Source organism: Oncorhynchus masou, chromosome 24 (assembly GCF_036934945.1).
Source record: "Oncorhynchus masou masou isolate Uvic2021 chromosome 24, UVic_Omas_1.1, whole genome shotgun sequence".
Taxonomy (NCBI): Eukaryota; Metazoa; Chordata; class Actinopteri; order Salmoniformes; family Salmonidae; genus Oncorhynchus; species Oncorhynchus masou.
The window spans coordinates 85,058,533-85,085,192 of record NC_088235.1 but is presented as its reverse complement, the minus strand read 5'-3'; the positions used below and the strand labels follow the sequence as shown (position 1 = coordinate 85,085,192).

At 45.7% G+C, this 26,660-nt stretch overlaps 2 protein-coding genes across 6 annotated transcripts in view; one reads left to right on the top strand and one right to left on the bottom strand.

Moving 5' to 3' along the window:
* LOC135512885 (breast cancer anti-estrogen resistance protein 3 homolog) overlaps nt 1–19,741 on the top strand; it is a 61,360-nt gene extending 41,619 nt beyond the window's left edge. For 2 of the 3 annotated variants that reach the window (XM_064935362.1, XM_064935363.1), the window contains 9 exons: nt 6,575–6,703; nt 13,674–14,119; nt 14,663–14,763; nt 15,095–15,900; nt 16,537–16,652; nt 16,750–16,921; nt 17,064–17,175; nt 17,262–17,468; nt 17,665–19,741. In XM_064935362.1, coding sequence (XP_064791434.1) covers nt 6,575–6,703; nt 13,674–14,119; nt 14,663–14,763; nt 15,095–15,900; nt 16,537–16,652; nt 16,750–16,921; nt 17,064–17,175; nt 17,262–17,468; nt 17,665–17,840 — 2,265 coding nt within the window. In that variant the 3' untranslated portion in view covers nt 17,841–19,741. Of the gene's footprint in view, nt 1–6,175; nt 6,419–6,574; nt 6,704–13,673; nt 14,120–14,662; nt 14,764–15,094; nt 15,901–16,536; nt 16,653–16,749; nt 16,922–17,063; nt 17,176–17,261; nt 17,469–17,664 lie in introns of those variants that run through there. The other variant, XM_064935364.1, reaches the window with a different exon arrangement.
* Nucleotides 19,641–26,660, bottom strand: part of LOC135512886 (formin-binding protein 1-like) — a 41,189-nt gene continuing 34,169 nt past the window's right edge. For 2 of the 3 annotated variants that reach the window (XM_064935365.1, XM_064935367.1), the window contains 3 exons: nt 24,891–24,985; nt 23,792–23,955; nt 19,641–23,580 (listed from right to left, as the gene is read on the bottom strand). In XM_064935365.1, coding sequence (XP_064791437.1) covers nt 23,402–23,580; nt 23,792–23,955; nt 24,891–24,985 — 438 coding nt within the window. In that variant the 3' untranslated portion in view covers nt 19,641–23,401. The remainder of the gene's footprint in view (nt 23,581–23,791; nt 23,956–24,890; nt 24,986–26,660) is intronic. The other variant, XM_064935366.1, reaches the window with a different exon arrangement.

Genomic DNA, 26,660 nt, shown 5'->3' with positions numbered 1-26,660 from the left:
ACAATCCAAAGTACATAAATATGCGGTGTGTATAGACAGTATATCATCTGGAAAAGAAAATAGTATGTAGAGCAGTAGGTATATTAGGATGAGCTATGTTGAGAATACAGTATATACATACACAGTGAGTAAACAACAGTATATTAACAGAATACGAGGTAACCAGCGTTCAATGACTCTATACACCGAAAAACAATGATGCTCACATGGAATGGCGTGCTTTGAGCACTACCGAAAAGTGTTATTTGCATGTGAAAAACGTATGCCATATATTGCATTTGCTATAGGCCTATTGTTTACGTTGGTGACGGGCATTAGTCTCAAGGTGCAGGGCCGGGCAGGTAGCTGGCTAGGGATGGCTGTTCAAAAGTCTGATGGTGTTAGAAGCTTTTTCTCAGTGTTCTCGGTCCTGGATCTGATGCACCTGTACTGTCTCTGCCTGCTAGATGGTAGCAGAGTGAACAGACTGTTGCTTGAGTGGCTGAGGTCCTTAATTATCTTCTTGGCCTTCCTTTGACAACAAGTGTTGTAAATGTCCTGGAGGGCAGGCAGCGTGCCCCCGGTGATGCATTGGACTGACCGCATCATCCTCTGGAGGGCCATGCGCAGGGTGGGCTATGTTATTTTCTAAATGTAATCATTATAGTTAATAGTCACTTGTCCAAAATTGTAATCAGTAATTTAAATTTTGGATCACCAAACTCAGTAGTGTAATCTGATTACTTTCAGTTACTTTTAGATTACTTTCCCCTTAAAGGGTATTAGAAGACAAAAATTCATATTACAAATTTAACAAAATCTATTGCAGGATAAATCAATGTTAGAGTTTACTTGGCTGGCCATAAATGGATGTTGCATTTTACTTTACAGGTTGGTTATCTAGGCTTCTTCTAACCCATTGCTATATGTTTACATTTTTTTTAAAGTCTGTCAGATTTCCAGTCATTCCAATTAATTGAATACCCCTTGAACTTCAAGAATAGGAAATATGGGAATGTAGATTCGCCAAATTGTTTTACCTGAGCATAACACACAAATTAAGTACTTACTACTCTGTTGTTTATTTTGTTGTCATGGAAGACTGATTGGGTTAATTGCTTCGAGTTGAAAAACAATGTTGCTCACATGGAATGGCGTGCTTTGAGCACTACCGAAAAGTGTTATTTGCATGTGAAAAATGTATGCCATATATTGCATTTGCTATAGGCCTATTGTTTACGTTGGTGACCCTTTGATATATCTATAAATTGCAACTGTTTAAGTCTATCAAAAGTGTGTGAGTTTGAGGATGTGTCTGCTAGGCCTATGGACATAAAAAAAGATTGATAGGCAGCTTAAACTTCTTCAATTCCACCATTATTGGTTAAAAATATACATATACATTTGTGAACAGCCATCCACAACAACTACAATATGTAAGACGCAAATACCTAAATGAGAGAGCAGTAGTGTGATTCACATCAATGTGCTATGTAGATATCAATAATAATATCTCCCCGTAGGCTAGACTACCGCTGTCGTCCTTACCTCTCGGCGTTTATTCAATTTGGATAATCTTTGGATACCGACATTAGTCACACCATTGGAAGACATAGCCTGGTCTGTAGCCTACAAAAGCCCATTTATGCTCTTTTCCCACAATCCATCAAAAGCATATTTTGTGTCATCATAGTGGTCAGTGACTTCTAATCAGACTCACTCAGGCGAAGCAAACTTAAATTTGCGTCTTTTTTGAATGCTGATTTGAATGTCATTGAGAAAACAGAATGGTGTCAACTATTTTTTCCGCAACCATCCTTCATGAATTTAAAAGTAATCCTAGAAGTAATCATCTAGTTTTTCTAAAGTATCTGTAATTTGATTAATCTTTTTGTTGGTAACGTAACAGATTACAGTTTTTCTGTAATCCATTACATGTAATCTGTTACTCCCAAACCCTGCCCATGCTATTGAGGGTGGCACAGTTGCCGTACCAAACTGTAATGCAGCCCGACAGAATGCTTGCTCTCAGTGGTGCATCCATAGACGTTTGCGAGGCCCCGTCGTTGTGGATGGGGTGGTGCTCCCTCTTCTGTCTCCTGCAGTCCACGATCAGCTCCTTAGTTGTTGTTTTTTACGCTGAAAGAGAGGTTATTTCCTGGCACCACTCCGCCACAGCTCTAACCTCCTCCTTGTAGGCTGTCTCATCATTGTCAGGCCTACCACTGTCGTGTCGTCAGCAAACTTGATGACTGAGTTATAGTCTTGCGTATCCATGCAGTCATGGGTGAACAGGGAGTACAGGAGGGGCTGAGCACAGGGGAGTACAGGGGGGCCCCCATGTTGAGGATCAGCGTGGCGGAGGTGTTGCTGCCTACCCTCTCCAACTGGGGTCGGCCCGTCAGGAAGTCTAGGACCCAGTTGCACAGAGTTCAGACCCAGGTCCCTGAACTTAGTGACGAGCTAGGAGGGCACTAGGTGTTGAAAGCAGAGCTGGAGTCGATGAACAGCATTCTCACATAGGTTTTCCTCTTGTCCAGGTGGGAGAGGGCGGTGTACGGCGCCCCAACAGATCCACCGATGACGCAATCGCCATTGCCAAGAGTGTGCAAAGCTGTCATCAAGGCAAAGGGTGGCTACTTTGAAGAATATCAAATATAAAAAATATTTCCATTCATTTGTTTTTTGGTTACTACATGATTCCATATGTGTTATTTCATAGTTTTAGTGTCTTCTATATTATTCTACAATATAGAAAATAGTAAAAATAAAGAAAACCCTTGAATGAGTAGGTGTGTCCAAACTTTTGACTGGTACTGTAAATATTATTTTTTTTACCCATATTTATCCCCTTTTATTTGGGCGATAAACTACTTACATAAAAAAAATGAACTGGTAAAAGAAGTTTTCCCCGTACCACCTTTCGATGATGCGGTCATATTATTGTAGTGTGTAGCCCAAACTGTTCGGACACTAGAGTCAGAGGTTGTCAGATCGGCAGTACCGACCTCATACGAGTCCCGTGATGCTTGCAAAATGGAGAACGTCATCATGTTCGTGAGAGTCTCATCTTTCCATAGAGGGATCATATTAGTTTGTTGCCCAAATGGTTCGTACACTACAGAAGTTTTTGTGAGAAGACAGATTTTAGGGGTGTCTCCTGGTCTGACAAACATCGCTGTAGCTCTGCCTCCTTCCAACGCAGAGGGGGAAAGCGGTGGATGCAGTGGATGGAGACGCAGTCCATTAAAACATACATCTCTAGCTTAAACAGACATATTTTGATGGGGATTTTTTTATTGTGCTAATTCCATTTAGACTCTTGTTATGTAGCATCCCCCTGGAGATCGTGTAAAACTCTTCACACTGCTTTACTGCTGTGATGAGGCTAAGCTTGTTTCAACCACTATGGATAATTCTATCATTAGTTTTGACTTCGAGGCTTATAGCTTTCGAGGATATAGAATATCTGACTCTGGCTCAGCTTGAATGTGTTTGTGAGATGCCAGCTCTCTCGATCCTCAGCTTCCCCAGGGCTAGTGGACCGTTTCTTGGGGAGCGTTGGGCCGTGCAGGAATCACACATGGCTGACAGGCTGTTGACAGCCCCCCTCGCCCAGGGTATGTTTGTGTGTGTCTGGGCAAGCATGTGTGCACTTCCACAGTAAAGCAGAGTGACAGAGACGGCCTTACAGTGTAGGAAGAATATTCACTACTACTGTCATGACATCTACAAGACTTTTCCTTGCATACATTTCCCACCAATCTAAGTTTTAGCGTGCAGGCTATGCATATGGATAGGCTTATGCTTCGATATGAGGCTCTCTCGTCTTCTCTCATGGACAGTCTCAGGCACAGACACCCATAGCCTCACTAGAGGAAGTTTAACCCTAGACTATCTTTTCAATAGTCCTTGAAACATATAAAACCTATTTTAATCTGATGAGCAGCAGGTCCACTGTCTCTCCAACGTAACAGACAGACTAAATATATATATACAGATATAAAACAGTAGCAGCAGCCCATAGCTGACAGTGATTCAGTCCACTTAATTAGCTCTCTGCTAGGTCGTTCCACCTCAAAAAGCACAAGAAAGAGGATTTCAACACCCACCATCTCAGATTGTTCTAGAATTGTTGATGTTGTTAGAAACAGATAAGATTAGCATTCCTGTTAAAATTATATTTTAACCAAATAATGTTATCAGAACCTGGTGGATGTAGGATGAGACATAAACCTAACAGCTTCACTGAATAATTCACTGAATAATTCCTCTGAATAGGGAAAAGAAAACATCACCAAATTCGCTGAGAATAAGTTACATAGGATGAAGAAATAATACTCTGAGCCGCAGCTCCATACTACTTGTCATACATAGGGAACTGATACTGTTTACTCTTGTTCGGGTGGAATTAGCGTGTGGGGTCTGTGGGTAGCTTTTGACAATTTCTTTGGATTCTTCATCTCTTACTCATTGTTAGAAACACGTTTGGTCCAAATCAGATGTTAGGTTCTATATGTATTGAATATTATATGAATCCTATAAATGGCAAATTTGGGTGCAATGAATTAGGAAAATTTCTCAGAGATCAAATTATACTTCAACAGAATAATGTTGCAGGAATGCTTATCTTATCTGTTTCAAACTACAGAAATGATTTCATAGCAATCTGAGATGGTGGGTGTCATTGGCTTGTTAAATTGACATGGAACGACACTGCTAAAATAAATAGCTCCATACTACCTCAAGCTTGAGTTTCCAATGCTTACCCCCTCCACCCGCAAAAATTAAACACCATTTCCTGGAGCTTTACTTCAGTTTTATTTGGCATATAATTCTGTCGGCCACAACAGAAAACTCAAATTTACAGTCCTTCCGGGATGTTCTCTCTGGGGTCGAAGGTGAACGCAGTCTAACATATTTAGCCGTGGGTTAAACAGTGGAAACAAATAGCCTGTTAAGCTCGGCACAATACCGCATCACTGCTTCTGGAAGTGGTCAGATAGGCAAAACACTGTGCATTCTGAACATTCCTAACAGTTAGCCAATGTCAAGAAGGCCTCATGCTATTTTAGAAGGGGACAAATGGCTATATGATACTATATGTTCCTGTCCTGTCCCAGGGAAAAATACAGCTGTGAAGAGTTTCTGTCCCGAAGGCCATTGTCATATTACATCATTGTTGTTGATCAATGTTCATCTGTATTGTCAATATTCCCAGAAAGATCATTGTTGTAGTGTGCAGGGACAAAGATGGCACTAGGCAAGTAAGGTTAATGCAGAGGTTGTACACAAACAACAATTTATTAGAAAACCAAGTATAATATTGGTCACTGGAGAAAGGTATTGAGTTGATGTAACCCTTAGGGTCAATGCTGAATAGCCAATCAACTCCCTCCTCCCACAACCTCCTCTACCTCTCCATCTCTTTATGAACCAGGTCTTGGAAGCCCCTAGTAATCCTCAGATTGTGTTTTGGAAAGTTGCAGATTTGGTGCCAACATCCAAAATAACACAATGGCTACATTAATTTCCTCCAGAGTCTAATCCTGCCTGCCATCTCCAGGGGGTTTGTTTAAAGAGCAACACAATTATAAAACATTATGGAGTGTGTTGTTCTGGCTGGGTCTACTGGACCTCTAGTTAATGAAGTAGAAAACTGAAGCTCGGTTTAATCCCACGAGTGGCGCCACAGGAGGGAAATTTCAGTATTACTCTGATCATTTATCGACATAGATACTGGTATATTGCGGGCAGACAGAGGTTGCACAACAACAGACCAATCCCTTTTGTAATGTGTTTACAAAACTCAATGCAGGACATGCAGCTAGCCTAGTGGTTGGAGCGTTGGACTAGTAACCGAAAGGTTGTCAGATTGAATCCCCGAGCCGACAAGGTAAAACCTGTTGTTCTGCCCCTGAACAAGGCAGTTAAACCACTGTTCCTAGGCCGTCATTGAAAATAACTGACTTGCCTAGTTAAATGAAGGTAAAAAAAGAGTGTGTAGGTGAAGTCTTATGATTGTGAAGGAGGATAGGTTTTGTAAATCATAGTGTGTCACAACAGCCCGGCGTACTGGACTCTGTCAAATAAAATAAAATAAAAGTGTATTGGTTGTATACACACTGCACTCTATATGAGTGGGTGTGTCACAGCAGTCAGGTGAGGGAGGTAAAGGTAGGTGTATTTTGTTGTGTTCCGCCCTGAGGCCTCTCGCTGGGGCGGGGCAGAGGGGCGTGGCAACGAGACCAGGATATGACACAGCAGTCAAAGCAGAGGCAGGTAGAGCCCTCGCCAATTGCAGCCTTCGGTATGGTGTGGCTCTGGGAAATTACAGCCCAGAACACAAAGAGGGGAGGAGAGCCATGTATGACACATTGCCTACACAGAAAGAAGGAGAGGGAGAGAGAAAAAGAAAGAGAAAGAGAACGTGTGAGAGGTAGATACAGTAGAGGGAGAGTTACATTTAAAAGTTTTACCACACAGACAGGAGCAGACAGCCAGTGCAGTGTACACAGTGTGCCCCCTCAGTGCAGCATCCATGTCTGTGAGGATCCCAGTACTGAAAGAAGCTGTTGTTCCTGTCTATGTGCAGTTCTCCAGGGACAAGTACATAATGGAGGGCCCGCCGGAGAAACTACGCAAAGAGTTGGAGGAAGAGCTGAAAATGGCCAGTGAGGAGCCATGCAGCCACGCCTGGTACCATGGAGCCATTCCCAGACAGGTAACACACACAGACACATACAAAAATAAATCAAATCAAATTTTCTTTGTCACATGTTTTGTAACAAACAGATGTAAATTGACAGTGAAATGCTTACTTACGAGCCCTTCCCAACAATGCAGAGAGAAAGAAAATAGAGAAATAACAGAAAAGTAATAATACATACACAATAAATAACTTGAATATATAATGTACACAGGGTCAATGTGCAGGGGTACGAGGCAGTACATCTACCTCAATATAATAAAGTGACTAGGCAACAGGATGATAATAAACAGTAACAGCAGCATATGTGATGAGTCAAAAAAGTTAATGCAAAAAGGGTCAATGCAGATAGTCTGGGTAGATATTTAACTAACCACTTAGCAGTCTTATGGCTTGAGGGTAGAAGCTGTTCAGGGTCCTCTTGGTTCCAGATTTGGTGCATCGGTACTGCGTGCCATGCAGTAGCAGAGAGAACAATCTATGACTTGGGTGGCTGGAGTCTTTGACAATTTCTAAAGCTTTCCTTTGACACTGCCTGGTATAGAGGTCCTGGATGGCAGGGAGCTCGGCTCCAGTGATCTACTGGGCCATATGCACTGCTCTCTTTAGCTCTTTGCGGTCGGATGCCGAGCAGTTGCCATACCAAGCAGTGATGCAGCCAGTGAAGATGCTCTCAATGGTGTAGCTGTATAACTTTTTGAGGATCTGAGGGCCCATGCCAAGCCTTTTCAGCCTCCTGAGGGGGAAGAGGTGTTGTCGTACCCTCTTCACGACTGTGTTGGTGTGTTTCGACTATGATAGATCCTTAGTGATGTGGACACAGAGGAACTTGAAGCTCTCGACCTGCTCCACTACAGTCCAGTTGATGTGAATGGGGGCATTCTCGGCCCTTTATCTCAGCTTTTTTGTCTTGTTGACGATCAGCTTTTTTGTCTTGCTGACGTTGACGGAGAGGTTGTTGTCCGGGCACCTTCTCCCTATAGGCTGTCTCACCACCGTCATCAGCAACTTAATGATGGTTGTTGAACATGTAGTAAAGGAGGGGTCTTGGCACACACCTCTGAATGGCCTCCGTATTGAGGGACAGCATGGTGGATGTGGTATTGCCCACCCTCACCACCTGGGGGCGGCCAGTCAATAAATCCAGGATTCACTTCCAGAAGGAGGGGTTCAGTCCCAGGGTCCTTAGCTTAGTGATGAGCTTTAGTCAATGAACAGTATTCTCACATAGATGTTCCTCTTGTCAAGGTGGGAGAGAGCAGTGTGGAGTAGAGAATAGAGATTGCGTCATCTGTGGATCTGTTGGGGCGGTATGCGAACTGGATTGGGCCCAGGGTGTCTGGGATGATGGTGTTGAAAGGCTAGTAATAGCTCACATCAAAGCATTCCATGACTACAGATGTGAGTGCTATGGGACGATAGTCATTTAGAAAGGTTACCTTGGTGTTCTTGGGCACAGGGACTACGGTGGTCTGCCTGAAACATGTACTGTAGGTATTACAGAAAGGGTCAGGGAGAGGTTGAAAATATCAGCTAAGACACTTGCCAGCTGGTCAGCGCATGCTCTGAGTACACATCCTGGTTATCTGTATGGCCTTGCGGCCTTGTTAATGTTAACCTGTTTAAAGGTCTTACTCAAGTCAGCTTTGGCGAGCGTGATCACACAGTCGTACAGAACATGCATGGTTCAGTGTTGAGTGCCTCGAAGCGAGCATAGAAGGCATTTAGCTCGTCTGGTAGGCTCGTGTCAATTTGGCAGCTCGCGGCTGGGTTTCCCTCTGTAATCCGTGATCACTTGCAAGCCCTGCCACATCTGACAGAGTGTCAGAGCTGGCGTAGTATGATTCGATCATACTCCTATATTGATGCTTTGCCTGTTTAATGGCTTGTCGGAGGTCGTAGAAGGATTTCTTATAAGTGTGCCGCTTCTTGAAAGTGGTAGCTCTCGCCTTTAGCTCAGTGCGAATGTTGCCTGTAATCGGCATATGTACATATGGTCACATTGTGGGGGCGTCGTCGTAGTCATTGCACTTATTAATAAAGCCGGTGACTAATGTGGTAAACTCTTCAATACGAATGAATCCCGGAACATATTCCAGTCTGTGAAAGTGAAACAGTCCTGTAGTTTAGCATCCACTTCATCGGACCACTTCTGTATTGATCGCCTCACTGGTACTTCTAATTTGAGTTTTTCTTGTAAGCACGAATCTGGAGGATATACTTATGGTCAGATTTGCCAAATGGATGGTGAGGAAGAGCTTTGTATGCGTCTCTGTTTGTGGAGTAATGGTGATCTAGATTTTTTTGCACAGTTGACATGCTGGTAGAAATTTGGTAAAACTGATTTCAGTTTCCCTGCATTAAAATCACTGCTCGGAGCGCCGCCTCTGGATGAGCATTTTCTTGTTTGCTTATGACCCTATTCAGCTCGTTGAGTACGGTTTTAGTGCCAGCATAGGTTTGTGGTGGTAAATAGCCACACAAACATGCGCGCACACACACACACACACACTCTCTGGAGGAACAACTCAGCTGCTGTTTAATGATTTATCATGAGCCTTATTTTAGCTTGGGTCAAAGGATTTTTGATAAGGTATTGTTTTTGCGGCCGGCGGCACACGCTGGCTCTTTGTGAAAGAGGATAGTCCAATAAAGAGATGGAGCTGAGAGAAGGGAGAGGCTTACCGTGAAACATGACTAGCCCAATGAAAGCATGCAGAGAGGGGAGGGGTTCCCGTGTTGCCAACAGCTACGACTGGGTATCCAGTTGCACACTTATTTCATTCAGGGCCCTGTCATTCCTGCTGCCTGTTGGTCACCTATCCACTCTGTAGAGGAATCATAGCACTGCCTGTTGGTCACCTACCCACTCTGTAGAGGAATCACAGCACTGCCTGTTGGTCACCCACCCACTCTGTAGAGGAATCACAGCACTGCCTGTTGGTCACCCACCCACTCTGTGGAGGAGTCACAGCACTGCCTGTTGGTCACCTATCCACTCTGTAGAGGAATCATAGCACTGCCTGTTGGTCACCTACCCACTCTGTAGAGGAATCACAGCACTGCCTGTTGGTCACCTACCCACTCTGTAGAGGAATCACAGCACTGCCTGTTGGTCACCTACCCACTCTGTAGAGGAATCACAGCACTGCCTGTTGGTCACCCACCCACTCTGTAGAGGAATCACAACACTGCCTGTTGGTCACCCACCCACTCTGTAGAGGAATCACAGCACGGCCTGTTGGTCACCCACCCACTCTGTAGAGGAATCACAGCACTGCCTGTTGGTCACCTACCCACTCTGTAGAGGAATCACAGCACTGCCTGTTGGTCACCTACCCACTCTGTAAAGGAATCACATCACTGCCTGTTGGTCACCCACCCACTCTGTGGAGGAATCGCAGCACTGCCTGTTGGTCACCCACCCACTCTGTAGAGGAATCACAGCACTGCCTGTTGGTCACCCACCCACTCTGTAGAGGAATCACAGCACTGCCTGTTGGTCACCCACCCACTCTGTGGAGGAATCACAGCACGGCCTGTTGGTCACCCACCCACTCTGTGGAGGAATCACAGCACTGCCTGTTGGTCACCCACCCACTCTGTGGAGGAATCACAGCACTGCCTGTTGGTCACCCACCCACTCTGTAGAGGAATCACAGCACTGCCTGTTGGTCACCCACCCACTCTGTAGAGGAATCACAGCACTGCCTGTTGGTCACCCAGCCACTCTGTGGAGGAATCACAGCACGGCCTGTTGGTCACCCACCCACTCTGAGGAGGAATCACAGCACGGCTTGTTGGTCACCCACCCACTCTGTAGAGGAATCACAGCACTGCCTGTTGGTCACCCACCCACTCTGTAGAGGAATCACAGCACTGCCTGTTGGTCACCCACCCACTCTGTAAAAGAATCACAGCACTGCCTGTTGGTCACCCACCCTCTCTGTAGAGGAATCACATCACTGCCTGTTGGTCACCCACCCACTCTGTAGAGGAATCACAGCACTGCCTGTTGGTCACCCACCCACTCTGTAGAGGAATCACAGCACTGCCTGTTGGTCACCCACCCACTCTGTAGAGGAATCACAGCACTGCCTATTGGTCACCCACCCACTCTGTAGAGGAATCACAGCACTGCCTGATGGTCACCCACCCACTCTGTAGAAGAATCACAGCACTGCCTGTTGGTCACCCACCCACTCTGTAGAGGAATCACAGAACTGCCTGATGGTCACCCACCCACTCTGTAGAGGAATCACAGCCCTGCCGGTTGGTCACCCACCCTGTGGAGGAATCACAGCAAATAAAATAAAATAACATTTGTCACATGCTTCGTAAACAACAGGTGTAGACTGACAGTGAAATGCACTGGTGCTCTGAAAACATGACAACCATGCAAAACCTTCCGCATACCCGCGCAGGGCAGGACAGCTGGGCAGACATTACCTTTTCCAAGCTCAATCAAACGTCTCTATAATGACATCCACTCTGTGGACTACTGTGTGAATGGAGAGTCAGGGACCTTAGACACTTTGTCTGGCAGTTTTTGTCATAAATATGTGAAAACTCCCTGAGTGTCTAGAGGTTTCCAGAAGGGAGCTTTCTTTTATGTGGACTGCAGAGTGAAAGCTACATGGCTGAGGGTGGGGACTTAGGAGGAGGCTATGACAGACTGTGACAGACTGTGACAGATCCCAGCACAGCAGGATCAGATCAGGGGGATGAGGAAGAACACTGACATCCTCACACCCAGGGCTCAGCTCAAATGAGTGCCTATGTACGCAGAGCAGATTCATTCTCTGGCAGCTTGTCTGAAACTGGTTGAGCCAGATCAGAATCAGACAAAAAAGGACAAGTCAACAACAGAGATAAGTATTTATCTTGTCAGGTCCGTTCTACAGCACTGGCTGTATTGAATCCATGGTGTGAGGCTGTCAGTTTGACGTGCTGTGGCTGAATGAGGCTTGGCACCCGCTGCATGGTTAATTGAAATGGACTTAATGATGAAAGCACAAGGTTGAAATTATCTCACTAAGAGCTTGTCACTGAGAACTTGTCAGTGAGAACAGAGTGGCCCTGACACACACACACACACACACTGCGTCTGTGTGTGTACATACTGTAGTACTGAGAGCTCAGACCGCAGAGCTCTTTCCATGAACCTCAGCTTCAGTGAGGATGCTCAGTCTGTCTCTCAGAACACACACAGGTCTTAATCAGATGACATGACACCATTTATTAATGACATCTTATCTTATTGCCTTCCGCTGGTTCACTGATCTGCTACTGACCACGCCTCTATAATTCTCATCACGGGCTAGCTGCACACGGTACGTTACACACTGTCATGTTTACCCACAAGACTGTGCGTCTCTCAACAAGAACTAGTAAGACCAGCTCCGTCCACTCCCATTCTACCATTTAGACAATACACATCAGCAGCTCCAGGCTTCAGGTGATTGAGGAGGTTTCTCTCCATGCCAGTGCATCGAGGATAGTACATTTCACAACAGATGTCTATTAGAAATATATAAACAACATTGCATGGCTAATGGATTTAACATGGATCTTAATATAAATGAGCAGTTTCATGAGGTATAAATCAAATTACTTTCAATGCGTCAGACTGGCTTTATAAACCCAAAGCATTGCCATTGTGTGTAAAATCACAGATGGGACCCTGAATAAGAAATGTAACTCTTTTGAGCTTGTCCTTGCAGTCGTGACAGGGTGGGATAAGACTGGTAAACACACACACACACACACACACACACACACACACACACACACACACACACACACACACACACACACACACACACACACACACACACACACGTGCTCAGTTTTACGGCTCAGCCTGCACCTCCTCAGTAGGACAGAGACTTTATGTAAGGATACTGAAAACCAGCATTCATGCTGCCAAGTGATCCTAATCAGGTTTAATAAGCCCCTTCCTGGTGTCACTGCGGCCCCATTGTGAAGAGGGCTTTTAAAAAGTCTAATTAGAAACCCTTAACCTTCCAACTCATGATTATATAAACATAAATACTTAGTTCAATAGTAAGGTAATTAAATGTTTGGAGGAATGACATAAGTGGTGGAGTGGAGTGTGGACCAATTCTTTTTGAAATTGTATTATTTAACAAAATATTATTCAGCCATTTTCAAAAACCAAACAGGTGGCCTCCTGTGTGACGTGGCAGTCTGAGTCACTGCATCGCCGTCACTACGGACCGGGTTTGACCGGCCGTGACCAGGAGTCCCATAGGGTGGCGCACAATTGGCCCAGCATCGTCCGGGTTAGGGGAGGGTTTGGCTGGGGGGGGGGGGGCTTTCCCTGGCTCATCGCGTTCTAGCGACTCCTGGTGGTGGGCTAGGCACCTGCAGGCTGACTTCGGTCATCAGTTGAACGGTGTTTCCTCTGACACGTTGGTGCAGCTGGCTTCCGGGTTAAGCGGGCGGGTGTTAAGAAGATTAATTAGGCGGGTCATGTTTGGGAGGACGCATGACTCGACCTTCGCCTCTCCAAAGCCCGTTGGATGATTATAATGATATTATATGATGATAATGATGATATATGATATTATATGATTATAAAGCTCAAGAGTGTGGACCAATGTATGAGAGTTTCTACACAACACTGGGGGCTTGGACACTTGACCCTTCTGACTATGAGTTCCTGTTTGGCTTGGTGTGGCCTGGGCTCAGAGAGCATGCTGTGGTATCAGGATGTTACAGTACAGTAACAGTAGTCCTAGAGAAAACATTCAGTGAGCCAAGCAGGTTAATGAGGCCATTTAGTGAGAGGGACTAGAACACCTGTCGCCACAAATCTAACTGTGAGACAAGTGTGACAAACGGAAAACACAGTTCCAACTGTGTGATATTGAAAATACAGCCATTTGTATGAGCTATACAGTATGCCTGTGTGAATGTGTCTCTGTCTATATGTGCTCAACACGTGTCCTCTGGTGTCCAGGTGGCAGAGAACCTGATCCAGAGAGACGGGGACTTCCTGATCCGGGACTCTCTGTCCAGCCCTGGGAACTACGTCCTGACCTGCCAGTGGAAGAACAGCCCGCAGCACTTCAAGATCAATAAGATGGTGGTGGCCATGAACGAGGCCTACTCTCGGGTGCAGTACCTGTTTGAGAAGGAGGGCTTCGACAGCGTGCCTGCCCTGGTGCGCTACTACGTGGGAAACAGGAAGCCAGTGACGGAGGTGGTGGGAGCCATCATCTTCCAGCCCATCAACAGGGCCTTGCCCCTGCGCTGCCTAGAGGAGAAGTATGGGGTGGCCTGTGTCCGTGTGGAGACCGGTCTGACCCTGCCCGAGAGGAAGAGCCAGACCTCCAAACGCCTGAGCCTCAACATCATGAACGGACACACTCAGGACCAAAGCCTTGGACGGGGGAACCTGCTTAGGTTAGTAGGCTATCTGAGGAGGTTCAGTGTGTTACAATGGTACAATGGAGATGCTTTCCTGCAGCTGATTTATTACGACATTAAAGTTCATTTTATTCTCCTCTGCACCCAGGAGCTTATATAGACACTGCACATTCCGTCATACAGGGGTCACTCCAAATGGAATTGGATCTGTATAATGTTCATGTATAGCCTGCCATGCAAACAACACATGTGCACTCCAAATTTGTCACACTAATGTGGGAGTCACAGGGATAAGTATACATCTACAATAAACCATTACTGAGGCAAAGTAAGTAAGGAGTGATGTTTAGCCTGGATGGAGAATACCAACCTCTGAGCACAATGCCAAGGCAAACCAGGATAGAAAATACCCCCTCAAATTACACAGTACCATTTTACATAAACACTGCGTCAATGTATCAGGTTTCCGTAGGGGTTAGTGGTGTGGTGTGCCCAGTGGACGTGCCTCTGTTGGTAGCTAAAGGGCTCAGTCCAATTGACCTCTCTCTCTCTCTCTGTTTCTTTCTTTCTGTCCATCAGGAACAAAGACAAGTGTGGAAGCCAGCCGGCGTGTCTGAACCACGTTCAGGAGAGAAGGTTGCCTCTCAAAACCCACCAGTCAGAGAGCTTTCTTCCTCTAGGTAGGTACCTTCTCTCGCTCTCTCTCTCTCATATCCTGTTGTCAGAGGATTTACAGCCCCGACAAGCCTTCAAAACTTTGCTTTGTACCCTCAGCTCAGAAATGAGAAGGATGAGCTAAGGATGGCGATAAATGTATTTCTGAAAGGATTACAGAGCAGATAAAAGTTGAAATGGAAATGGATAGATGTGCTTGATGTCTGAGTCTTTGGAATAAAAGACAGCAACCATCACAGCAGCTCCACAGCCACACAGCACAGACATGGCTCTAGCTGTATGTACTAGGCTGCAGTGTGCAGGCTCAGGTAATGGTGGTCCCCTCTCAATCCCCAGGCTCAAGGCCCCAGCCCCAGTCCCAGCTGATGGAGCATCAGCCTCGGTCCCAGTCTCCAGTGTTCAGGACGGGCAGTGAGCCGGCCCTCAGTCCAACTGTGCCAAGGAGGATGGCCTTTGAGACCCAGGCCGGAGAGGCCATCCGGGGCTCAGAAAGCCAGCTCTGCCCCAAGCCGCCCCCCAAGCCCAGCAAGGTGCCCGCCATGAGGATACCCCACTCCCCACACCTGCAACCCCTGGCCCCTCTGGCCAGCCCAGCCCCAGGTCCCCCTGTTCCCCCACTGAAGCCCAAGAAGCAGCATCTGACCCAGGCTCTCCAGTCTCCCCAGCCCCGCAGCCCGGAGGTGAACTACTTTGAGCTGAGCCCCTGCAGCCCAGCGGATTGGGACAGGCTCCAGGCTCCAGGCTTGGGCCCCCAGCCTAACAACAACAACAATATCAACAGCTACGTAGAGAGGCTGAGGACAGAGGAGAATGAGAAGAGCAGCCATGGCTCCAAACTGGACCGCAGCTCCTACCACCATGCCATCGAAGCCCTGGAGAATGGCAGCGAAGAAGAGGAGGTGGAACAAGAGAGGAAAGGAGAGCTGGATGAGATAGAGAAGACAGGGGAGGAGAAAGAGAGGAGCTTCCGGCGGCCGGTGTTGGAGACCGCGTCTACGTTCCGGCCGGGGGAGTTTAAATCCAGGCTACTGCCTGCAGAGAACAAACCCCTGGAGATGAGTGTGCTGAAGAGAGCCAAAGAACTGCTCGTTCAGAAAGACCACCACATCATTGCCAAGCACATCCTCATGGCAGACTGCCAGGTACTGCACTGTCCCACTACACCATACCCAGATTACCTACAGGACATTCTCTACCGCACTTGGCCTACTGTATGTCTGAGCACTCAGGGCTGAATCCCAACTTGAGATCATAAAAGAAATGTCAGTGTACATCATTAATTAATATGAATGGGAGATTTGCAGGACAGTTTGTGTTTGCGTGATACATGTCTTATTCTTCAGCAGCATCTAATTTAGGGGCTGGACAGTCAGGCACACAGAGGGCATCCGAGACAACTGGCATTTCATTCATTTCCTCTCGTTGGTATTTTGCATTTCACAGACAGTCAGGTGCCTTATATGTCTGTCTGGGAGTGGTACACTACACAAAGGCCCAAATGAAACCAGTAAATGTTATTTAGTTAGATGCACCAAAAATGCTCTGTAGCCAAACCCATGACTGGGTGTCTAGTCTTGAGGGAAACATCTTTATGTGTTGTTAAAAACAGCTATGGCACAACGTTATGTAAGGTGGCTGTGGAATTCAATAAAGATGTCTCTTGTTTAATTCAGTCAGAAGGAACTCATAATCAATGATAGGATTTCCCCAAACGGGACCATTCTAAAACACTTCCATCCTCCTATAGCTTAACTAAAAAATGGTTATGTACCTGACAGGTTGCTAGGGTACTTGGTGTCTCTGAGGAGGTGAAAGGTCAAATGGGTGTGTCCTCTGGTCTGGAGCTGGTGACCTTACCCCACGGCAGGCAGCTGCGTCGAGACCTGATGGAAAGGTAAACACACATACCCACCTGACACACGCCTCAGGTGATAGGAACCCACATGTAGACACAAGGCACTCATGACTGAACTCTCTGTTGTGTAACTCAGGCACCACACCATGGCCATCGGGGTTGCCGTGGACATCCTGGGCTGCACAGGAAGTCTGGAGGAGCGAACCGCCACGCTGAACCGCATCATCATGGTGGCTCTAGAACTGAAGGAATCCATGGGGGACCTGTACGCCTTCTCCTCCATCATGAAAGCACTGGACATGCCTCAGGTACCCCACTCAATACAGCCAGACATGGTCCCCCAACCCCACCACGTGTTCTGAGATGAGTATTTAAAGGCAGATGTCCCTAGGGATATTGTGATTGTGCTGTTTGTTTCCTAACATACCGTATGTATGCCCTTGACCACAGATCACACGATTAGACCACACCTGGACCATGCTGAGGAGGAAATACACTCAGACTGCCATCATATACGAGAAGTCTCTCAAGCCCTTTTACAAGGGCCTGTATGAAGGAACAGGTAAGCACTTCAATAGAGCCTCCTTGGTGCTCTTACTGAGCTTAAGTGCAGTTGTAGTCTCTGACCATGTCCCTGTGTGTGTGTAGTGGACATGCCCCCGACTGGCACCACGGTGCCCCTACTAATGCCCCTGCTCATCTTGATGGAGCGCCCGGCGGGGGCGTTCGAGGGCATGGAACTGTGGGAGAGCAACGACCAGGGCTGTGAGATCATGCTGCGTCACCTAGAGGAGGCCCGCAGCGTGGCACACAATGCTGACTCATACACCGCCAACACTGAACACGTCCTGAAAGGTAATACACTCCACACCTTCTGCTAGATAGTGCTCACAGCTGTTAGCATTATTTGTTAAACAAATGCTCTTGTCCAAAACGTCACAGCTTTTTTCATAGTGCCCGGGATTGCTTAAGACACTGTAACAGATGCATGACTAAGCTGGTATGATGTGCTACAAGGCTAACAATAATTTATTCCTCTTTCTGTGTGCAGACTTCCAGGCTGACGAGGACCTGCTGGAGATCTTTAAAACAGACTTTCAGCTGCGTCTGCTGTGGGGCAGCAGAGGGGCGGCCGTCAACCAGACGGAGAGATACGACAAGTTCACACTCATCCTAACTGCTTTGTCCAGAAAGCTGGAGCCAGCGGTCAAACACACAAAACTCTAAACCGAGCCTGTAGTAAACAGACTGTATTAGTGAACACTGGTGGGTAGTAAAAGGACCATCAGGCTGGTTAAGAGAGAGGACTAACTGTGCCCCGTATTGACTGGGGATGAGGAAGATGGTTGCATAGTGAGACTACTGTGATTTCCCAACCTGTCTAATGGAGGGAGATTTCCAACTGGATGTCAGACACTCTTCCCTGGCAGTGGCAGGATATTGAGTGTGTTCTTATGAAGGGGAAATATTTCCCTCAGCAATGCAGGAGGGGGGTAGCCTGGGCCAAGATCTGTTTGTGCTCCTGCCTACTCCATTGCTGTCATTGTCAAGCCAATGGAATGACAATGAGTGAAAGGGAGTTGGCATGATAGCAAAAACAGATCTGCACCATATACATTGAGTGTACAAAACATTAAGGACACCTGCTCTTTCCATGACAGACGAACCATGTGAAAGCTATGATCCCTTATTGATGTCACTTCAACCAGTGTAGATGAAGGGGAGGAGTTCAAGGATTTTTAAGCCTCAAGACATGGATTGTGTAGGTGTGCTATTCAGAGGTTTAATGGGCAAGACCAAAGATTTAAGTGCCAGCATCCTTGTGGAACACTCTCGACACCTTGTAGAGTCCTGATGAATTGAGGCTGTTCTGAGGGGGTGCAGCTCAATGTTAGGCAGGTGTTCCAAATGTTTTCTACGCTCAGTGTATGTGCAGCGGTAGTCATCCTAGTGGATGTGGCAGAGAGGAGAACACACTGACCGCACTGAGACCAAGAGGAGGACCCGAGAAGACTTTCTGGAAGAAATGGGTGTATGAATGTATAACTAAAGTAGGGACTGAGATGTAACACCCTTGTTATAAGGGTTCAACAAATGACAGAGGACATGAAATGATGAAACAGAAGTAAAGGACGACGTTTGGTCGCTATACAAGAGGCAGTTACCGTATATGGTCTAAAATACTATGGAATATATACTGCATGTACATCAACTAGTTCTTCAACTGTCTGCTTCATGTTTAATGTTCCTCAGATGTCGCGGTATACGAGTTCATCTGGATAATCCTGAATGGTGAAAGGTGTACATATTTAATGTGAGCATATGAATGCTAGACAGTGTAATATATTTCCCTCTTAAATATTATTGACCTGTAAATAGCCGCTTATTCATTGTAATATCTTGATATGAACTCGTGGCAAGAAATAGACAAAGAAATGACATGCAGGTGTCTGAGTAACAACTTCGGAACACATACGTGTCAAGATACGTATTGTGATTAAAAAAAAGTTGATTTAAAATAGGAAAGTCAGTTAAGAACAAATTCTTATTTAAAATGACAGCTTACCAAAAGGCCTCATGAGGGGACAGGGACTGGGATTAAAAATATGGACCAAAACACACATCACGATGAGACAACACAACACTACATAAAGAGAGACCTAAGACAACAACACATGACAACACAACATGCCAGCAGCACAAAAACATGGTACAAACATTGGGCAGACAAAAGCACAAAAACATGGTACAAACATTATTGGGCAGACAAAAGCACAAAGGGCAAGAAGGTAGACAAAAGTTTTCAGTTGCAGCAAACTGAAAAGACGAGTGACCCAGGGATGCGTGTGTGCTTTTGGGACCTTTTACTGACAAGAATGGGTGTTGTATGTGGAGGATGAGGGCTGCAGTAGATGTCTCGGATCGGGGGAGTGAAGCCTCAGAGGGTTTTATAAAGAAGCATCAACCAGAGGGTTTTTGCGACGGGTATACAGAGATGTTAATGAAGTCTTCAAAAAGATGCCAATGTTTGTTCATGTGTTTGTTTATTAGAACAATTTGAGAGAACAGATTTTTTTTTCCCACACAAAGTGTCTCACAACATTAAAAGTAAAAAGATGTGCACAACATGAAGAAATAGAAGTACTGCAATTGGTTATTACAATATATGTTAAAATAAGACAACAGCGACATTCTCATATCTACTTTTCTGTCATTAGATGAATTTGCCACCGTAAGCGTGAATATTACTGAGTCTTAAAACTTAAGTTTTGCATAATGATCAGAACTACAGCATAATGGATATGATTTAGCTCAGTTTCAGTCCAAAATGAAAATCCCTTCATGGCATAACATTTGGTTAAGGATGCTAGTGAGAAACCTACATATCCATCATCAAAAAGTGTCATCACTGAAGGCCACTTGCACTGTGGTGCCAACAATTCGGTCTAGTACCGTTTTAGGCAGAGACAAGCGTGTGAAAATCCTTGTTATTACTGATGGAGGAAAGCCAGACACACTGCAGACATGAATGGGTTAACGCACTTCATATTAAAAACAACTACTTACACATTAACAACTTAAACCTTGACTTCCTCTTCTGATTTTGATCAACAAGTACATGTCCATCAGGGATTTAACCAGTATTACTATATCGGTTGATATTGTAGAGTAGGGTCAAGGGTCAATACATGAATAGGCCTACAATAGAGGCAGGTAGCCAATATACAGCGCTTAAATATTTGCTGTGAACTCCAGATATGTTGAGTCAAGCATGTACCTTCATGCTCCTTGGTAAGCTACTCAAAGGAATGTCACTGAAACAAAGGGAAGGACTTTCCCTCAGTTCTGATTTCTGATAACATACACCAGTTCAACAAAAGAGGAGTGAACATTCAAATGAGCTCATCCAGGCAACGGAATGACATGATGAAACTAAACAGAATCGCAGGGTGTATATAACCTGCACTGTTCCATTTTAAAACAGCATTATCTGTGTTAGTTAGTGCACATTCATCAAGGAAGAAGATGTGTTCCTCCATTGGATGTCTAAGACCTAGGGTTTTCTCTAGGAAATTGAGAGAGATGCAGTTCAAGTAAGATGAACATATGGTATGACTTTCACAGCTTTAAGTAATTATTAGGAACTAAATCACTGATCGTATTAGCATTTCAAAGTGGGACCACCAAATTAACGGAAAAAAGGGGAATGTTATATCCTGCCAGGGTAAAACCCTGTGTCAGTCTGGTAAAAGCTACATCTTTTCTTTGTTTTAAGCAACATGGGTGATCATGGTGATCACTCACCATGTCAATTATGTTCATACGAATTAAAGGGAATCATGCAAGTTAAATTCACTTCCAAAGTAATTCAATTAAAAATGGTTAGGACTAGGAGTATCAAAAGCAGTAAATTCCTATATTTTGTGGTAGTTCTGAACTCTACACGTCTTATAATAACAGTGGTCACAGCTATCTCACTTTACATTTGTACAAAAGGTAGCATACAGAGTCCATTTCATTCATTCAATCATTGATATTTCATTAAAAATGCTATAGGGCAAAAGTGCATCATATCCCTATTCATAAGGATGTTCTGACAAACAATGCATGGTTACTATGAGCTAACGGTACGACTGATTAAAACCCTATAAAAAGTCACCATAAAAACACATTCAGTATGAAATAAAAGAGATGTTAATACAATTCAGTAATACAATTAACTACATATATACATACAGGTATATGTATACATATGTTAATATATGTATCATCACAATCAGAAATATAATATGCGCTTGAAAGAGGAACGTTAAGGTAATGCAACACTCATTCGTGTGGAGATGGCAGCACACCGAGGCCCCAGGATGCTCCACGGAGACAGAAGAGAAGTGGCGGTCAGGCCCAAGAGCAGCACCACAGCAAGCCAGCGTAGACCGAATCGGTTGGAGTCCTTGTGTGCAGCAGAGAGTAATGGAAGAGCACTCAGTGCGTCCATCCTCACTCTCAGATATTATTAAGGAAAATAATGCATGGAGTGTTGTTGTTGGATGGCCTTTGTAATTTGTTTTAGCTCAGCTTCCAGGTTTCCTGGCCTGAGCTCCTGTGTGGTGACTGACTGGTGAGGGAGGAAGGCCCTCTGCTGGTGTGCTGATGTCACTGCACTACCCCACCAGCCTTCCTCTTGTCTGGTGCTGGTGCAGGGAGGAGCGAGGAGGGGGTAGTGTGATGGGCAAGCCGGCTGTCTGTGAAAAGAGTAGTCCTACACTGACCTGAGTGACTGAATGCGGTGCCACGAGTTACTGAACAACACCATGACAGAGATGACATTCAACACACACACGCACTAGCACGATGAGAACAATTCCATCAACACAGTTAGAACAAAAACAAGGCACACAAAAAACTAAACGTGGAAGAATGAAGAAGACATACAGGAAGATTAGAAGTGAATGAATGGGTGGCGGGAGCGACCACAGAGTTACATCCAAGACGCTGCATTCATCATGGCCAGTCCTGTATGAAGGAATGACAGTTCATGTTACAGACATGCTGAAGCGCGTTAAAGTAAGGCGACCACAGGAGAGTGGCACAGTCAGGCAGGCATTCCCAACAATAGAATGACAATGCAACAACAAGACAGGCTGTTAGTGCTGGACGTTATCTGAGGAGCAGAAATACAGAGGTGAGTAGTAGTGTAGTTCTCTCATTATAAATGATGATGTTGTAAGCTGCTAGCTCTAAGACCATTCCCCGGTCCCAGATTCTGCTGTTATGCTGCAGTTGGATGGTTACTCTGTGCTGTGTCTAGGCAGACACAGTCTAGGAAGAATGCTCCCCTCCTACAGAGGCATAGCTCCTATCCCAAGAGTCTCTGCTGCTATGGAATCATGTTAATGGCCATGGACGTGTGCATGCAAACATGCAACCTGCCAAGCCTTTCCCCTCCCCTGTTCTGCCCGCCCAGAACAGACTCAGCATGTACCCTCCACCAAAGACCTCGCCACACTGCTCCCCTCAGGAATCTGCAGTCCAATAGGAGAGAGAGAGAGAGGAGAGGAGTTACTGTACCGACCCGGCTACAGAGCAGACACCTGCCACCACCCACACCACTAGGACAGAGACAGTACAACTACTCCTCTGAGTGTAATATAGTCCTGACCACCAGAGGGTGCCATTGTTGTGACACACACGAAGAGAGACAGAGTGTATGATTATCTTAAAGAGTAGTACCGTAGTGGGAGGCATGAGTCATATAGGCACAAAACAGGCCAGTCCTTAACAGGACTGTTTAACTCCATTCCTGTCTTAAATAGGTGGAGCAGATCACTTCACATATGAGACTCACAACAGATGGCTGATAACACATATAAGGCCATACAAAAGTAAAACAGGTACGTTTCTTTTTCTATTTTCCAAATCTGTCACCACTGACAACTAAAAACCAGTAGAGCATTACAACATCTTCTAAAAACAAAAGGCACATGAACTAAAAACAAACATAACACAAATCACTTCTGGAATATTAAATACAATAATCCGCCTTAAGTGGGGGAGGAGTCCCCTTGCCACAGAGCGTGTCTATGGATACGTCCTCATACAGACACACATGGCTTAATTCATTGATACAGAGCTCCTGTACAGGGAGGTCACTACACTACCAGGATGTCTGTTGTGTTTGTTTGTCGTGAGCTCACACAGTGAACAAAGAAGAGGGGCTGCTGTTCTGACCAGCAATCCCCAGAGGAGGAAGAGGGGATATGCTATAGGAGTCCATGCAGGTGGTCAGATCAGATGTAGGTGACTGCACCTTTGCTGTTCTTCTCCATGGCGATCTCCACGTAGGACGTGGGCACATAGCCCTCCTCTCCGCTCTGCTTCCTGGCTCGCGTCCAGCCGTCACCCTTGTCCTCCTCGATGATGTACAGCACCTCGTTCTCCTTCATCAACAGCGTACCCTCGTTCTGACCTGGGGGTCAACAGCACAACACAGGCATACTGTTTGCGCACAGGGAAAGAATCACACTGTACAGGAATAGCACATATCACATTTCATATTCACATTCATGCAAATACTAAATAATGCTCCACTAGTCAGAACGCCCACCACTATTACTGTCACTACACACAGTGAGCCAGTGAAATGCATAGAGAGCATCACTGGCTCTGCCGTGCTGTACCGTTAAAGGAGTAGAGTGCTTTGCAGTGGCCAATGACTGGGAGCGGGTCGTCATCGTCAAACTCATCATCAAACTCGTCTGGCTGGTGGGCCTGTCGGGGGTCTGGCTGGTGAGGGGGGCTGCGGTGCTCCTGGTTGGGGACGTCGGTGTAACTGCCCTCAGGGCTGGATGAAGAGAGGAGGAGAAGAGAGGGTGAAGAGAAGGGAAGGATGAGAGAGTCAGTTCCATCTCAGCCACTCAGGTTTAGATGGGTGAACTCATGATAACCCTGAAGAAGGCACTATGGATGCCAAAACGTTGGTGGTTTACCCAATCAATTACAGGAAGATTATAAACTGACTACCAAACATTAGAAACACTTTCCTAATATTGAGTTGCACCCCGCTTTGCCCTCAGAACAGCCTAAATTCATCAGTGTTTAAGGGGTCCACAGGGCAGGATGTCCTTTGGGTGGTGGACCATTCTTGATACAGACAGGAAACGGTTGAGTGTGAAAAACCCAGTAGCATTGCATTTCTTGACACGCTTTAACCGGTGTCACAACGGGGCCTTTTGAGGGTGTATACCGTGGCTCCTACCCTCTCTCTCTCTCTCTCTCTCTCTCTCTCTCCACCACAAGTTTTATGACTTTAAGACAGGTCTTAAATACCTGGTAGAAAGAGCTTCTCTTCGTTGAAAACGCCTAATCCCCAAAATGGGAGAACTAAACAATATTGATATTTTTTGAGAATGTGGGAATTGTCCATGGACACTAAAGGGATAGTCATGCTGAGTGTGTTTCATTTGGTGATCTCATGAAGGACAGGAAACACAAATAACTGTATCTCTTAAAAGTGTACATCTCCCAGCTGTCAGGTTTACATCTAAATATTGTGAAACGTATGTGATTAAACATAAAACTATTTGTGAAAAGATGTATTCTAAGACAGACATAACTAGAATGTATAGATCTAGAATGGCACACAAAGACATCTGGTGAATGTGGATTTTTTTTAACGCTATGGCCCATGGGCACCCGTTTCACTACAATGACTCCCTCTACTACGCATGATAGGATCTATACCAGTCCTCGTGTGTTTGTGTTTGTGTGCCCTCTGACCTCTCTCTGCCGTGGGGGGCGTGATGGTTGACATCAGCACTGGGTCTTCGGTCTCCTCTGGTGCTCACTTTCCCCTCCACCTCTGACAGCCAGCTCTGAGTATGAGAGAGTGAGAGAGAGAGGAAATTAACAGCGGGAGAATCAGTCATATAACAGTCATACTGCTGTTCACAACCGCACGGTGGATACACTCATTCCTGTCCTTGATCTGCCATCATTCAGCCAGTCTTTCAATATAGTGTAGTAGATGGAACCCCCTGAAGATCCAAGCAGCCATCAGAGCTTGTGAACAGAGTTGAGCGGTGAGGAAACCTGCTGGTGCTCATCATTCATGGAGCGGTGATGGTGCTCATCATTCATGGAGCGGTGATGGTGCTCATCATTCATGGAGCGGTGATGGTGCTCATCATTCATGGAGCGGTGATGGTGCTCATCATTCATGGAGCGGTGATGGTGCTCATCATTCATGGAGCGGTGATGGTGCTCATCATTCATGGAGGTGCTCATCATTCATGGAGCGGTGCTGGTGCTCATCATTCATGGAGCGGTGGTGCATCATTCATGGAGCGGTGCTGGTGCTCATCATTCATGGATGGTGCTCATCATTCATGGAGCGGTGCTGGTGCTCATCATTCATGGAGCGGTGCTGGTGCTCATCATTCATGGAGCGGTGCTGGTGCTCATCATTCATGGAGCGGTGCTGGTGCTCATCATTCATGGAGCGGTGCTGGTGCTCATCATTCATGGAGCGGTGCTGGTGCTCATCATTCATGGAGCGGTGCTGGTGCTCATCATTCATGGAGCGGTGCTGGTGCTCATCATTCATGGAGCGGTGCTGGTGCTCATCATTCATGCTGGTGCTCATCATTCATGGAGGAGCGGTGCTGGTGCTCATCATTCATGGAGCGGTGCTGGTGCTCATCATTCATGGAGCGGTGCTGGTGCTCATCATTCATGGAGCGGTGCTGGTGCTCATCATTCATGGAGCGGTGCTGGTGCTCATCATCCATGGAGCGGTGCTGGTGCTCATCATTCATGGAGCGGTGCTGGTGCTCATCATTCATGGAGCGGTGCTGATGCTGCTCCACATCCTTTCCAACCGCTCCTCTCACAGGAAAAAACAAACTTCTGCTCCAAATGTGCTCCATTCATTAAAATCACAATTGAAACAACACCCATCTATCTTTGTGACGACATGGACCTTCCATTTGGTTTTGAAGTATTGAAACCAAACCATACGATTTGAATGAAAAGTATTTGAATAAACATGAAAAGGTGACTGTATGAAGCGCTCATCATTTCAAATAGGCTCCATGTCATATTAAACAGCATAAAAACACTGAACGGGTCAGCAGACAGGTAGCCTAAGAAGGAAATTAAATATTCTAGCCTAAATAATACAAGGCTATAGCCTACAAAGGAATACATCTATAAATTGCGCATTTAGGCTGTGATTTACGAAGAATGAAACACAAATTAAACTAAAAATGACTTAGGTATAACTGACAGTGCCTTTGATTTTATTTTTAGAAACACGAGATTGACCAGTGTGTGGCTTCAGGCTCATACGATGGTGCCTGGAGAGCAGGCAAGCAGCGGAGAATATCCTCACCGTGCTTGCAGAGCCACTGGGAATGCTAAACACCCTTTTGTCCACTCTTGCCAGGCTGAGCAGAAATGCAGAGTTGCCTTTTTTTTCTATAGGTAGGTCTAAAGGGTTTTAGGCAAAATAACCCAATCAAAAACAGAAAGCTCCTTGAAATTGGGAAT